Source organism: Pelophylax lessonae, assembly GCF_965119305.1.
Source record: "Pelophylax lessonae genome assembly, chromosome: 3".
In the NCBI taxonomy this organism is placed as follows: Eukaryota; Metazoa; Chordata; class Amphibia; order Anura; family Ranidae; genus Pelophylax; species Pelophylax lessonae.
This window is the reverse complement of record NC_138770.1, coordinates 108,022,807-108,039,249: the sequence shown is the minus strand read 5'-3', so window position 1 is coordinate 108,039,249 and position 16,443 is coordinate 108,022,807. Positions and strand designations below refer to the sequence as shown.

Below are 16,443 nucleotides of genomic sequence, written 5' to 3'. Positions count from 1 at the left end.
CTTCAATGCGGCGTGGCATGGAGGCAATCAGCCTGTGGCACTGCTGAGGTGTTATGGAGGCCCAGGATGCTTCGATAGCGGCCTTGAGCTCATCCAGAGTGTTGGGTCTTGCGTCTGTCAACTTTCTCTTCACAACATCCCACAGATGCTCTATGGGGTTCAGGTCAGGAGAGTTGGCAGGCCAATTGAGCACAGTAATACCATGGTCAGTAAACCATTTACCAGTGGTTTTGGCACTGTGAGCAGGTGCCAGGTCGTGCTGAAAAATGAAATCTTCATCTCCATAAAGCTTATCAGCAGATGGAAGCATGAAGTGCTCCAAAATCTCCTGATAGCTAGCGGCATTGACCCTGCCCTTGATAAAACACAGTGGACCAACACCAGCAGCTAACATGGCACCCCAGACCATCACGGACTGTGGGTACTTGACACTGGACTTCAGGCATTTCCCTCTCCCCAGTCTTCCTCCAGACTCTGGCACCTTGATTTCCGAATGACATGCAAAATTTGCTTTCATCCGAAAAAAGTACTTTGGACCACTGAGCAACAGTCCAGTGCTGCTTCTCTGTAGCCCAGGTCAGGCGCTTCTGCCGCTGTTTCTGCTTCAAAAGTGGCTTGACCTGGGGAATGCGGCACCTGTAGCCCATTTCCTGCACACGCCTGTACATGGAGGCTCTAGATGTTTGTACTCCAGACTCAGTCCACTGCTTCCCCAGGTCCCCCAAGGTCTGGAATTGGTCCTTCTCCGCAATCTTCCTCAGGGTTCGGTCACCTCTTCTCGTTTTAGCAGCGTTTTCTGCCACACTTTTTCCTTCCCACAGACTTCCCACTGAGGTGCCTTGATACAGCACTCTGGGAACAGCCTATTCGTTCAGAAATTTCTTTCTGTGTCTTACCCTCTTGCTTGAGGGTGTCAATGATGGCCTTCTGGACAGCAGTCAGGTCGGCAGTCTTACCCATGATTGCGGTTTTGAGTAATGAACCAGGCTTGGAGTTTTTAAAAGCCTCAGGAATCTTTTGCAGGTGTTTAGAGTTAATTAGTTGATTCAGATGATTAGGTTAATAGCTCGTTTAGAGAACCTTTTCATGATATGCTAATTTTTTGAGATAGGAATTTTGGGTTTTCATGAGCTGTATGCCAAAATCATCAATATTAAAACAATAAAAGGCTTGCACTACTTCAGTTGTGTTTAATGAATCTAAAATATATGAAAGTCTAATGTTTATCAGTACATTACAGAAAATAATGAACTTTATCACAATATGCAAATTTTTTGAAAAGGACCTGTACACATACTAGGGCCAATTTAGACAGGAACCAATCAGCATGTCTTTGGAGTGTGCGAGGAGACCGAAGTACCTGGAGAAAACTCATGAAGGCACAGGGAGAACATGCAAACTCCAGGCAGGTAGTGCCATGGTTGGGGTTCGAACCAGCGAGCCAAGTGGTGCTAGGCAGAAGTGCTAACCACTTAGCCACTCTGCTTCCAATTGTATCTGAGTTCCTGTATCCCTTAACCACTTAAGCCCCAGGCCTATATCTGACACTTAGTTAAAATCAGTATTTTTTCCTAGAAAACTACTTAGAACCCCCCAAACATTATATTTATTTTTTTAGCAAAGACTCTGGAGAATAAAATGGCGGACATTGCAATATTTTTTGTCATGCGGTATTTGCGAAGCGGTCTTTAAAACGCCATTTTTTTGGAAAAATTACGAAAAATCACATTTCACTGCATTTTAAAAAAACTAAACAGTAAAGTTAGCCCATTTTTTGTATATTGTGAAAGATGATGTTACGCCGAGTAAATAGATACCCAACATGTTACGGTTTAAAATTGCGCACACCCGTGGAATGGCGACAAACTACGGTCAATAGAAATCTCAATAGGCGAAGCTTTAATTTTTTAACTATTGCTCATGCTCTGGCGATCACGGCGATACCTCACATGTGTGGTTTGAACAGCGATTTCATCTGCGGCTCGATTTCCGTATACGTTTTCTTTTGTGCGCGAGCCAACGGGGGCGGCTAAATTTTTTTTTTTTCCACATTTATTTTTTTTTAACTTTATCACAGGTTTTAAAAAAAAATAAATAAAAAATCTGATCACTTTTATTGCTGTCACAAGCAATGTAAACATCCCTTGTGACACCAATATGCAGTGACAGGTACTCTTTATGGAGGGATCGAGGGTTTAAAAGACCCCAGACCCCTCCACTACACTTCCATGTATTCCAAACGCAGAAAACGGCATTTTTGAATACAGTCTTTTTCTAAATCTGCTGCCTTTTGCAGCAGAGTAACCCGGACGTGACGTCATGGACGCCGCCTCCGGGTTACGTCATCGGAGACCCGATCAAAGCTGCTTCCGCCTTAGATCGGGACTCCATCCAGCCGGCGGATGCGCCAGCTGGTTGCTCGGGTCTCCCGGTGGGACGGGAGACCCGGGCAAAGCCGCGGAAGGCGGCGGGAGGGGGGGGGAGAGACATCCCCTCCCGCTCACCCGGGTAACAATCGAGCGGCTCCCGAGCCGCATTGGTCGTTACCGACGGAAAGCCGACCGACGGCTCTAAACCACAGTACCGGGATGGTGCCTCTAGCTAGAAGCATCACCCCGGTATAACACCACAAAGTCTGTCGACGTACCCCTACGTCACTTTGCGGTAAGTGGTTAATGGATGAGAAAGAAAATGTGATCGGTAGCTATACAACCAAAGGTCCTTTCAGAATCTTTCATAAGCCCAGATAAACAAAAATGTTATAAAAATATAAACTCAAACTGCATTTACTTTATTTATTTTACATTAATATTTATTATACATCAATAACCAGCAGGCAAATAAAACCTCTAGGATTAAAGGACGATCCAACGCTGCCACCACAAACGTTTGGAAATGAATTATGGAATTATAGATTATCTTCAAAATGAGTAAAAAAAAAAAAACCCAGATATTCAGCTAGTAAAACTGTGTGAGTGACACTGAGATGGAAAGTATCACTTGACTGCAGCCCATCTGTTAATGAGCTGATGAAATGAAAGGGATTCTGAACAAAATAAAATGTTCTCTGCTTTATTCATCTCAGGGACAGTCTTTAAGCCAGATAGGTCTGATCAGATTACGGCAAATAAAACGGGTTTAGGCTTTTATGGGCTAAGCACGGCTCCCCACACGATACAGAACAGTCTTCAGGACACAGCAGACAAACACTGTAGCAGTGGGATGTGGTTTAGGTCTTCACTGATCACAGGTAGCAAGAGCTGTACATGCAAAAAAGGGCCAATGTCTGGCTAAACCTTATGCAGCTAGTATTTGGATACAGAGCCTTCTTTCTCAAGCAGAAGTTCTGCAAATCTCTGCTGAAGTTCCCTTTCTCTTTCCTCTTGCCGCTGAACATCTTCTTTCAAAAACTAGAAAGAAATAAAAAAAAAAAGATGAACATTAATTTTAAACTCAATTCAAGTAGAACATAGTAACACAATTTGTACCCTTCTGCAACAAACACTTGCACTAATAACATAGATGAAAATCTAAATTAAAATCTCATAGAAGCTTTAACAAAATTGCTGTAATTTCAAAAGCAATTTTCACTATTTTTAAAATCAGCAAGTTTCATTAAAGCTGAAGTCCGCAAACACTCATCTCTACTCCAGCGATCTGATGCTCATTAGATCCCTTGCTGTAATCTTCTTCACGGCTTCCAGTTCTTCAGCCATCTTGATTGACCAGTGTGGGATGATGCAACTCCCATGCAGGAGTTCATTCATCCTGACACCGAGGAAATAATGTACCCTTAAGCTGTGAATGTGCATTTACAGTAAGTTCACATTCTAAAGAAGGTTATTAAGAGGCTGGTAAGGTTGTTTCATTGGAGAAAGTTAATACTGTAGCATGTCACTTCTGTTATAAAGAACCTATCTGCTCACATAAAATATTTATATACACTGCTCAAAAAAATTAAAAGAACACTTTGAAAACACATCAGATCTCAATGGGGAGCAATATCATGCTGGATATCTATACTGATATGGACTGGGTAATGTGTTAGGAATGAAAGGATGCCACATAAGTTTATTGGAAATGAAAATGATCAACCTACAGAGGGCTGAATTCAAAGACACCCCAAAAACTAAAGTGAAAAAATGATGCAGCAGGCTAGTCCATTTTGCTAAAATTTCATTGCAGCAACTTGTCAAAATGGTACTCAGTAGTTTGTATGGCCCCCCACCTGTTTGTATGCATGCCTGTCAACGCCAGGGCATGCTCCTAATGAGACAAGAGATGGTGTCCTGGGGTATTTCCTCCCAGATCTGGACCAGGCATCAATGAGCTCCTGAACAGACTGAGGTGCAACCTGGTGGCGTCAGATGGACCAAAACAATGTCCTAGTGGTGTTCTATTGGATTTAAGTCAGGAGAGCGTAAGGGCAATTCCTTCATCCTCCAGGAACTGGCTGCATACTCTCACCACATAAGGCCGGGCATTGTCGCGCACGAGGAGGAACCCAGAACCCACTGCACCAGTGTAGGGTTTGACAATGTGTCCAAAGATTTCATCCCAATACCTATTGGCAGTCAGGCTGCCCTTGTCTAGCCTGTAGAGGTCAGTGCCTCCCTCCATGGATATTGCCCTTCCAGACCATCAGTGGCCAACCACCAAACCGGTCATGCAATGTTACAGGCAGCATAATGTTCTCCACGGCTTCTTCAGACCCTTTCACGTCTGTCACATGTGCACAGGGTGAACCTGCTCTCATCTGTGAAAAGCACAGGGCGCCAGTGGCGGACCTGCCAATTCTGGTGTTCAATGTCAAATGCCAATCCAGCGCCACGGTGCTGGACAGTGAGCACAGGGCCCACTAGAGGATGGTGGGCCCTCAGGCCACCTTCATGAAGTCTGTTTCTGATTGTTTGGTCAGACATTCACACCAGCGGCCTGCTGGAGATCATTTTGTAGGACTCTGGCAGTGCTCATCCTGTTTCTCCATGCACAAAAGAGCAGAAACCAGTCCTGCTGATAGGTTACGGACCTTCTACGGGCCTGTCCAGCTCTCCTAGAGTAACTGCCTGTCTCCTGGAATCTCCTCGATACACTTGAGACTGCTAGGAGACACAGCAAACCTTCTGGCAATGGTACATATTGAAGTGCCATCCTGGAGGAGTTGGACTGCCCATGTCCAGGTACCACCTCATGCTACCAGTGGTGACACTGACCCAAGCCAAAATGTAAAACTAGTGAAAAACAGTCAGAAAAGAGTAGGGAAAAATAATTTCAGTGGGCTCCACCTGTAAAACCATTCCTGTTTGGTTGTCTCATCGTTGCCCATCTAGTGCCCCTGTTCTTAATTTTACTAACAACAAACCAGCTGAAACTAATAACCCCCTCTGCTACTTAAATGACCAGATAGTTATCCCAGGATTTTAATTTACTTAATGCTATACTCTGATTAAAGTGTGTTCCTTTTTTGAGATATATATACACACATTATATACATACATACATATATATATATATATATATATATATATATATATATATATATATATATTACACACACACACACACACACACACAATCTCAAGTGAGTACACCCCTCACATTTTTGTAAATATTTTATTCTATCTTTTCATGTGACAACACTGAAGAAATGACACAAGTAGTGAGTGTACAGCTTGTATAACAGTGTACCGTATATACTCGAGTATAAGCCGACCCAAGTATAAGCCGAGACACCTACTTTTACCACAAAAAGATGGGAAAAATCATTGACTCGAGTATAAGCCTAGGGTGAGAATGCAGGGCGGCGGGCATGGTACAGGAGAATGCAGGGTGACTGGCATGGTGCAGGAGAATGCAGGGTGACTGGCATGGTGCAGGAGAATGCAGGGTGACTGGCATGGTGCAGGAGAATGCAGGGTGACTGGCATGGTGCAGGAGAATGCAGGGTGACTGGCATGGTGCAGGAGAATGCAGGGTACTGGCATGGTGCAGGAGAATGCAGGGTACTGGCATGGTATAGGAGAATGCAGGGTACTGGCATGGTGCAGGAGAATGCAGGGTACTGGCATGGTACAGGAGAATGCAGGGTACTGGCATGGTACAGGAGAATGCAGGGTACTGGCATGGTGCAGGAGGATCCGGGGTTGTGGGCATACTACAGGAGATGCAGTGCTGTGGGCATGGTACATGTGGACCATGCCCGCAGCACTGCATCCCTTGTAGTGTGCCCGCAGCCCTGCATAATGGCAGGTAGTGAAGCTGTTTCACTTACCTATTCCAGAGGCACCTTCATTTTAAAAATGGCGCCGCCCGGCGCCGACACGTCATTGCGCACGCGCCGCCGCCGCTCGTATACTTTCGGCTATTCCCGGCCTCTCCCGAGCGGCGCCGGGAATAGCCGAAATTACACGAGCGGTGGCGGCGCGTGCGCGGTGACATGTATGCGACGGGCGGCGCCATTTTTAAACCTTAAACCCGTCGGAGCGGACAGGAAACTTTTTTTTTTTCCTTGACTCGAGTATAAGCCGAGGGGGACGTTTTCAGCACAAAAAAATGTGCTGAAAAACTCGGCTTATACTCGAGTATATACGGTAAGTTTGCTGTCCTCTCAAAATAACTCAACACACAGCCATTAAGGTCTAAACCGCTGGCAACAAAAGTGAGTACACCCCTAAGTGAAAATTTTCACACACACAATATTGTCAGAAGTACTGAGACGCCTGCCTTTACACGCACATGAACTTTAATGGCCTCCTAGTCTTACCGTAGTCAGTAGGGTTCAATATTGAGTTGGCCCACCCTTTGCAGCTATAACAGCTTTAAATCTTCTGGGAAGACTGTCCACAAGGTTTAGGAGTGTGTCTATGGGAATGTTTCTTTAGATATTGTTCTGGGTTCTTTTATGACCTCCTGGATGAGTTGTATTTGTGCTCCTGGAGTTGTTATGGTAGGCTAGCTACTACTGGGAAGAATCACCAGCGTTCCAAGTTTCCTCCATTTGTTAATAAAGGCTCTCACCATGGTTCGCTGGAGTCCCATTAGAAATGGCTTTGTAACTCTTTCCAGACTCGCTGCATGATGTGTTGCTTTCTTTAGGTCTTTTAGCGTGCTTCACTTTGTCAGACAGCTTCAATTTAAGCTATTTCTTGGTCCGCAGACCAGCACTTGAACCAAAAAACACGCTGAAGGACCACTGCCAAAACAGAGAGGCGAACCATCAGGGGAGCCGCAGCCAAAGAGGCATCACAGATAAACTGCAACCCGTGGACCAGCTGGTTCGCCAGCTCGGCAAAGGCAGGGGGGAGCTGTTCCCCCTCCAGGTCATGGAGTAGAAGCTTAGCCCACTCGGTCAGAGCTTGCAACACTAGGGTAATGGTGAATACAGGCCTCATTGCCAAACCAGCCAGAGTGTACATACTGCGGGCCACAGCCTCCGCCTTCCGGTCAGTCAGATCCTTAAAGACCTAGGGACTTTTCAACCAGAATCATGGTTGCCTTGTTTATTCTGGAAACCGAAGGGCCCACCACTGGTGGCACAGTCCACTTCCTAAGAAGGGACTCCTCATAGGAGTAATACCTAGTAAAGCGCTTGGGGATGAGGAGGGGCTCCTACCGCCAAAATCTCCGCCCCCAGGGCTCTGCTGTCATGGCCGCCGCTATTTCCAATGGCAAACCACAAGAAAATGGCTGCCGGACTACACAAACATGGACACTAGTGCCGTAGAAACACAGGCTACAACAAAATAGCAGCACCACAAAGCTTACAGGGACCCAGGAGGAAGACCAGGCCTCAAGGACAGATTCAGGTAGGACAGGGGGCCCTGGCAGGAACCCCCACCAAGTATAACACCCCCCCCCCCAATCAATTGTCCGGTCGCCAGGGGCGCACAGCCCCCCATCGCTAGTTAGCACCCTGCTCCCATCCCAGGAAAGTGGCCAGACCACCCAAATAGCCCCATGGGGGGGTGGGGCAGGATGAGGGACTTGGCAAAGGGGGGTGCCTGCAGGAAGGAAGGGAACCCAAGATTGAGGTGAGCATGCACTGCACCTGGTGAATGGAGAACAAAATAACGGAGTGGATTTACACCATGTGTTAATTTGGGAAGCACACCATTGCATTCAAGACTTTGTATTTTTGCACAAGTTAAAGGAGAATCACCATTGAATTTATTTTTTTACGGATGTCTTTTTCTAGCACTTTGATTTAATGTGTATACACAACTGCAAACTTGCTTTTTTTATGTACGTTGTTGTGGAGCAGCGCTATCACATTTCTTTTATTCATATATTTATATGAACTTGTTTATTTTTCATGTAAATTAATACGTTGGCATTTTATGACTGTTTGATTATTTATGGCCAAGTGCTGCGATCAATTCTAATCTATTTTAGGGTTGTGTCCTAGTATTTTAGGGTTTTTATTTGCAGCAGAGGAATTGGGTTTTTCATTTTGGGGTTTCACTTTTTACTTAGCAGATCGCACTGTCATTTTATCCTGAGCATGGAGTAGGGGACAGTTAACTGTCCCGTCTAAGGGAAAGCTTTTCTGGGAGTGAAAACTTGTCATTCACCACTGACCTGTCATAGTGCCGCCACAGGTATTTTTAGGACCTATGAGAACCCTGCAAATGGGAAGTGCCACTTCACTGGGCAGCTGCTTGTGTATTAGGGGGGGCGCATATTCACTGGTCTCATGATATCAATTTGATTATTAATATCCTGTCATTGATTCGTTTCTGCAATGACAATTACTGCCCATTGTTTTCATCAAAAAAGTCAAGCAGTCAGAAGAACTCCATTCTTTTTTTTTTTTTAAGAAGATGACACTCCCTGCATGTAGCAAAGTCTGAACACAGCAGACAACAACTTAAAGAGAAGCTCCAGGCTCCCCCAAATATACTACAGCAGACAATCAGAGACCGCAGACACGATACAAGAGATGGTCGGAGACCGCAGACACGATACAATAGATGGTCGGAGACCGCAGACATACTACAGGAGATGGTCAGAGACCGCAGACATACTACAGGGCATTGTCAGAGACTGCAGACATACTACAGGGCATGGTCAGAGACTGCAGACATACTACAGGGCATGGTCAGAGACTGCAGACATACTACAGGGGATGGTCAGAGACTGCAGACATACTAGAGGGGATGGTCAGAGACTGCAGACATACTAGAGGGGATGGTCAGAGACTGCAGACATACTACAGGGCATGGTCAGAGACTGCAGACATACTAGAGGGGATGGTCAGAGACTGCAGACATACTAGAGGGGATGGTCAGAGACTGCAGACATACTACAGGGGATGGTCAGAGACTGCAGACATACTACAGGAGATGGTCAGAGACTGCAGACATACTACAGGAGATGGTCAGGAGGTAAGTATTATATCTTTTTTTATTTTAAAGAAAAACGAATACCACCCTTAAACAAATCATTGATCAGTCTTTTGGCAGCAACTTGGATACACAACAGATCAAGATCACTGCATAAAAAAGAAAAAAAAAAAAAAGAAAAAGGCATTCCAATCAGCAAGAAGTATACTGCTTGCAGATTAGTGGATGTTTCCAGAGGGGAAAGATTATAGGGAAACCTTAGGAAGAAACTAAACAGAAAAAAGGAGTACAGCCCCCAATGTGATAGGCACTCGGTACACACAGACTGGATAGATGCAGCAGGTGGGGGATGTGTCACTTCCAACAGAGACGGGTGTCACAGCGGCGCCACGCCCGCTCAATGGAGAGGTGACAGGTGTGCAGAGCTACAAATCCAGAGCTGGGAGGGAGCGTGGGTAGGGGGGGGGGGGGGCCTCATGCTGACTTATTGCAGTGCTACAACATCCAATTGTGGTGCAACGACGCCAGGTGCAGACAGCCTACAGGCACATTATGTCAGCAGCAGGATGCGGAAGAGCACAAACACATTACACCGCCAGCGCCATATTGATACTTCTGTGGGGGGGGGGGGGGGGCTGGAATGACGTCATGCATAACCACGATTCAGCTGGATTCTACATCTAAGCAAAAAGTTATATTTATCTTGAAGGGTTTAATAAAAGCCAAGATTAAGCTGTAATCAGATAGACAAATGCCCATCAGCAAGCATAAGGGCACACAGCAGACATTCTTTTTTTTACCAGCTTACAAAAAAATTGATATAAAAAAACAGGTCAGTGATGATCTGTGGTAATTTGAATAGAATAAAGTCCACTTCTATATTCGAGCATTAGGTAGAACAGCACTCCATAAACACACAATCCTGCATTTACCTCTATCCTCCTGGGGATGGCGACATCCTCATGCCTCTTCAGCTCTTCAAAAGTCTTAAACTCCAGGTTTGCTTGCTCGTACTGATCCCAGATCTCATTGAGCTGTTTAATAAGTCCCATGGCTCGAGACTGATAACCGCCAAGTAAAATTTTTAGTTTCTTCTCCATCTTGGCCGCTCTTTTTGCTTCTGCTGTCATGTGAGCCCTGTTAATCTGAAAAGATAAAATAACCGTTCATTTATACAACAGTCTTTTTGAAAATCAATATTAACAAGAATTCCTCGTCAGAAACTGGAAGGCTGGTGGACAATTAAAAAGAAAAAAAAAATCCTATAGTGGATTTGGTACTAAAAACGTTACAAAATAATTACTTAAACTAGATATAAATCCAATCCCTAAAATCTTACATAAGCTTTAAAATGTCAAAGAAAATTCAAATGTGATAAGCAATCTTTTGAAATCTACAGCTTTCATTACAATAGCAGTAGATGATCCTGCCATGAAGTTTCTTTTGTAGACACTTCATTTTAAAAAGTTTCGTCCCTGTCTCCCAACTGTGTTCCTCCCTTGTCACATCTCCTTCCAATGGACACACAAGTGGTCTTTTCAGAACACATTTAGCAGACATAATTGTCAGAATGGGAAGGCATCAGAGACACTGCCGTCTTCATCAGGAATGCATGAGGACAAGGCGTGGCTACAATGGCGGCAGGAGATCAGCCGCACTGAGATGCAACAAAGGATGAAAAAAGGTGAAATATAAAAATAGGTTTACGATATATTAAACATAAAATTGCATCTCTAGAGGCATCCAGAATACTCATCATTCTATACACAATTCTGCTTGTAAACAAGCGATGTGTCCAGCATGTTTCTACAAAGTTACTGCAAAAATTTTAGTAAGCTCCAAGTAGCTTTGTTGAAGTCTTTGAAGTAACCTCCTGCTCTAGTTTGGAGATGCTAAACACTGATCTTAAAGCAGAACTACACTTCATCTGAGCACCACAAACCAAAAATAACACTTCATTCAATTTTATTATTTAGAGCAAACCCATCCATCCGTGTCTCCATGCTTTATTTTGCTGAGAAATCACACCCCCCACCTAGCATTTTCATGTGTGGCCATCTTGAGTAAGGGCAGATGGTACATGCAGCATTTACTTTCTGGAATCCATCAGTCATGCAAGCAGGAGGCTTAAAGCTAAGCCTAACCTCCTAAAGACTCCAAGGATATATAAGGTTTGTCCAGGCCTGGAAATCAGGAAGTAACTAAAGTAATGTTAAAAAAAAAAAAAAAAAGTTTGAAAAAAACAAGTTACTATACCTATCAATGTACCAATGCTAGAAGCAGGAGGATCGACGTTTGGCCACTTCAGAATGGACCGACAAAATTTTGATTTGGCCATTTCTGCTTGAAAGAGGTCAATTTAATGATTAACTCCTTTCGAATGAGTCTGTTGGTAAATTTCTGTTCAATCAAAATCTGAAGCGCTGATCAGTACAATATGACAGATGATATATTGTAATGGATGGTGCTGCGCTCTTTTAACGTGCAGAAATACCGTTAAATATGTGCAGTACTTATATAATTAAAGTGCAAGGAACAAAGTACTCTCATATATTTATATACACACACATATACATACATACATATACGAACACACACTGACAGAGGATAAGTCCCTGCTGTCAGAATACAATAGCTCAGTGGGGAGGATTCTTCCATCCACCTCGTTTATGTAGATGGGAAAACCACTGGCTGATTGGGAAAAAATGGAGTTCCAGCTGTGGAAGCGTACAAAAAAAAAAAAAAAAAAAAAAAAAAAAAAAGTATTTACAGTATATAATGTAGTTTCTCACAAAAATGAGTACACCCCTCACATTTTTGTAAATAGTTTATCTTTTCTTGTGACAACACTTTGCTACAATGTAAAGTAGTGAGTGTACAGCTTGTATAACAGTGTAAATTTGCTGTCCCCTCAAAATAACCCAACATACAGCCATTAATGTCTAAACCGCAGGCAACAAAAGTGAAAATGTCCAAATTGTGCCCAAAGTGTCAATATTTTGTGTGATCACCATTATTTTCCAGCACTGCCTTAACCCTCTTGGGCATGGAGTTCACCAGAGCTTCACAGGTTGCTACTGCAGTCCTCTTCCACTCCTTCATGATGACATCACAGAGCTGGTGGATGTTAGAGACCTTGCGCTCCTCCACCTTCTGTTTGAAGATGCCCCACAGATGCTCAATAGGGTTTAGGTCTGGAGACATGCTTGGCCAGTTCATCACCTTTACCCTCAGCTCCTTTAGCAAGGCAGTGGTGATCTTGGAGGTGTGTTTGGGGTTATGTTGGAATACTGCTCTGCGGCCCAGTCTCCACAAGGAGGGGATCAGGCTTTGCTTTAGTATGTCACAGTACATGTTGGCATTTATGGTTCCCTCAATGAACTGTAGCTCCCCAGTGCTGGCAGCACTCATGCAGCACCAGACCATGACACTCCCACCACCATGCTTGACTATAGGCAACACACACTTGTCTTTGTACGCCTCACCTGGTTGCCACCACACGCGCATGACACCATCTAAACCAAATAAGTTTATCTTGGTCTCATCAGACCACAGGACATGGTTCCAGCAATCCATGTCCTTAGTCTGCTTGATTTCAGAAAACGGTTTGCGGCTTTCTTGTGCATTATCTTTAGAAGAGGCTTCCTTCTGGGACGACAGCCATGCAGACCAATTTGAAGCAGTGTGTGGCTTTGATCTGAGCACTGACAGGCTGACCCCCCCCACCCCTTCAACCTCTGCCGCAATGCTGGCAGCACTCATACGTGTATTTCCCAAAGACAACCTCTGGATTGGACGCTAAGCATGTGTACTCAATCTCTTTGGTCGACCATGGCGAGGCCTGTTCTGAGTGGAACCTGTCCTGTTAAACCGCTATATGGTCTTGGCCACGTGCTGCAGCTCAGTTTCAGGGTCTTGGCAATCTTCTTATAGCCTAGGCCATCTTTATGTAGAGCAACAATTCTGTTTTTCAGGTCCTCAGAGTTCTTTGCTATGAGGTGCCAGGTCGAACTTCAAGTGGTCAGTATGAGAGAGTGAGAGCGATAACACCACATTTAACATAACTGCACCTTCACACCTGAGACCTTGTAACACTAACAAATCACATGACACCGGGAAGGAAAAATGGCTAATTGGGCCCAATTTGGACATTTTCACTTAGGGGTTTACTCACTTTTGTTGCCAGCCGTTTAGACATTTATGGCTGTGTGTGGAGTTATTTTGAGGGGACAGCAAATGTACACTGTCATACAAGCTGTACACTCACTACTTTACATTGTAGCAAAGTGTCATTTCTTTCTCAGTGTTGTCACATGAAAAGAATATAATAAAATATTTACTAAAATGTGAGCGGTGTACTCACTTATGTGAGATACTGTATATCTATAGTCTTTTTTTATGGCAGGTGTCATAAATTTATATTTATATATATATATATATTTTTTTTTACGGCATGCATCATAAGGGGTTAAAGAAAGCGCCTTAAATATAACATTGCCCATGTAAGTCAGAAATCAGCGCTAGGATGCAGACACAAGCTTGACACGTTTCAGTCTAATGTTCAGTCAAACATCATCAGACAACAGCAGACAGCAGTGGTCCTGCTGCACGTCACAGAAGCCCATTCACAGTACAATTGCACAACTTCTCCAGCATAATAAATGAGGTTTGGTTGTCTGCAGATATTCTGACTAACGAACAACTGTCAAGCAAGAACACCGAGCCAAATGAAATACAGGGCAAAAGTTCACTGCCATACAATCTGAATATGTTAGGAGTAAAGATGCATTGAGACGTGCACAGGATTACATAAAGGCCCTTTGTGACTGCTCTATATATGGTTTTATAGAATGCAAATTCAGACTGACTGTTATTTTAAAATGAGCAGGAGAACGATTCCTGGAGGGTCATCTTCAGAACAAGGCCTGCTTTCTGGAGAAAAACAGAAGGTCCAGGCAAGCTTCTCTCGACCATGGCTCTGTGGAACCCTGGGGGGTTCCTACTAGGGATTGTTCGGGGTTCCTTGAGAGCAACTTCTGCATCTCTGATAGATAAAAAGATCATCGTTGTCAGTGATTACGATCTGTAAAATCTGTAGAAAAAAAGGGGGGGGGGATTCTTCCCAATAACCACAAAATGTAAGGAGTATTCCTCCCACTAACCTGCAATGTACTGTACTGGAACTGTACTAGGACCTGGGGGTACTAGTGGACAACAAGCTTGGCAGTGGCATGCAATGCCAAGCCGCTGCAAGCAAAGCCAACAAAATACTGGCATGTATAAAAAAAAAAAAAAAGAGAGGATTGCCTCCAGAAATAAAGAGATTATTCTCCCAGTCTACAAGACTCTGGTCCGGCCACATCTGGAGTATTCCGTCCAGTTCTGGGCACCGGTCCTCAGAAGGGATGTGCTGGTACTGGAGAGAGTCCAGAGAAGGGCAACAAAAATAATTAGGAGAATGGAGGACATCAGCTATGAGGAAAGACTACAAGCACTGAACTTATTCTCTCTGGAGAAGAGACGTTTGAGAGGAGATATGATATCAATGTACAAATACTATACTTGTGATGACTCTAGCATTGGGAACAAACTATTCAGAGAAAGGGAATACAATAAGACGTGAGGCCACTCACTACAACTAGAGGAAAATGGTTTAACCTTAAAATACGTAAAGGTTTCTTTACTGTCAGAGCAGTAAGGATGTGGAATTCTCTTCCACAAGCAGTCGTATCAGCAGGGAGAATTGATAGTTTAAAAAAACTATTAGATGGGCACCTTAAAGACCACAGCATTCAGGGGTATACAATGTACGGTTAACATCAAACACACACACACATCATAGGTTGAACTGGATGGACTGATGCCTTTTTTCAACCTCACAATCTATGTAACATGAGCTATAATATAGTAATTATTTGTAAGAGCTCACTAAGACCAGAAAGGTTTTCCAGGGATCCTTTAGGTAACACAAGTTGGGAAAGACACCAAAATCACAGAGTGGTCTACTTTCCAACTGCCAGAGCACAGTTTAAAGAGACACTGATGCCTTCCCATTCAGGGAAGAGTTACCATGTCACCTAACAGACCACCCTACAGTAATGTCTATTCCCCAAACCACACCCTGCAACAGAATCACCGCTGCAGGAGTCCACAATAAGCTCTGAGCTTACCAGGTGGATGACGTCACTACCCCACTTTCTGCATGTGAGTGTTTGAGCTTGCCCAATAGGCCACTCAGTATTAAGCACACGTTCCTTCATTCTTAGAAGCCCCACTCCAAGTGTTAGTACCTTGTTTGCATATCGTTTTTTTTTTCCTTTTATGTGGTGGTTGTTTTTAAATCCTCTATATAAATTTCCCCCCTCTTTGGTTTTTGTCTTCAAGTGACTCAATCCCCTTACAAGGATCCATGAAGCCACCCAGGGCTGCGGTTAGAAATCATGGCGCCCCGTACAGCCTACCTGACCTGCTCTCCATCCTGAAGCGGTCGCCCGTACCCTGCAGCAGCCGGCGGGAAGGAGAGGAAACAAAGCTGCCAGCACTGCCGGAGAGGCAAACTGGGGGGGGTGATTATCTACAGGAGGTTACTGTGATCAGTATGGCAAGGGGCAATAGCTAGAACAGATTTGCTGTTATTTACTCCTGCAGCAGCCGAAAGCTGGTGGGAGGAAAATGAAATGAAGTCAGCCTTCATCTGCTGCAGAGAGAGCCATACAGGGGATCTGTTCCTGTAACCCCCTCTACCCCTCCCCCCACCACACAGGTCACTCCCTCCTGTCCATGATCCAATTCCTCCTGTTGCCTAAGCCCTGTAAAGAAGGACTTAGCAGCCCTGAAGCCACTTTTGCGAGTGCTCTCCTGCTCAGCTCTGTGGACAAGTCTCCGTACATCCACAGAAGCTTATAGCCCCAGTGGCAATTCACTAGGGGAGTTAAAAATAATCATATACATGATGCATCGGGAATCAGCCTTAAACGATTCCTCATCAATGCAGAGAACGGCTGAATCGAGATTACATCGATGATGTCATCCCGGCGTGCCCGTCAGAGTCCTCCCCTCCCTTCGTCTCTCCTTGTGTATGTCAGATAGAGAAGTGATATCG

The 16,443-nt window shown here is 44.4% G+C and overlaps 1 protein-coding gene across 1 annotated transcript in view; it reads right to left on the bottom strand.

The window, feature by feature from the left end:
* Nucleotides 1-3,134: 3,134 nt before the first annotated feature.
* Nucleotides 3,135-16,443, bottom strand: part of CDC5L (cell division cycle 5 like) — a 97,397-nt gene continuing 84,088 nt past the window's right edge. Inside the window, exons 15-16 of the mRNA XM_082250031.1 lie at nucleotides 10,274-10,486; nucleotides 3,135-3,410 (exon numbers count right to left, since the gene is read on the bottom strand). Coding sequence (XP_082106157.1) covers nucleotides 3,306-3,410; nucleotides 10,274-10,486 — 318 coding nt within the window. The 3' untranslated portion in view covers nucleotides 3,135-3,305. The remainder of the gene's footprint in view (nucleotides 3,411-10,273; nucleotides 10,487-16,443) is intronic.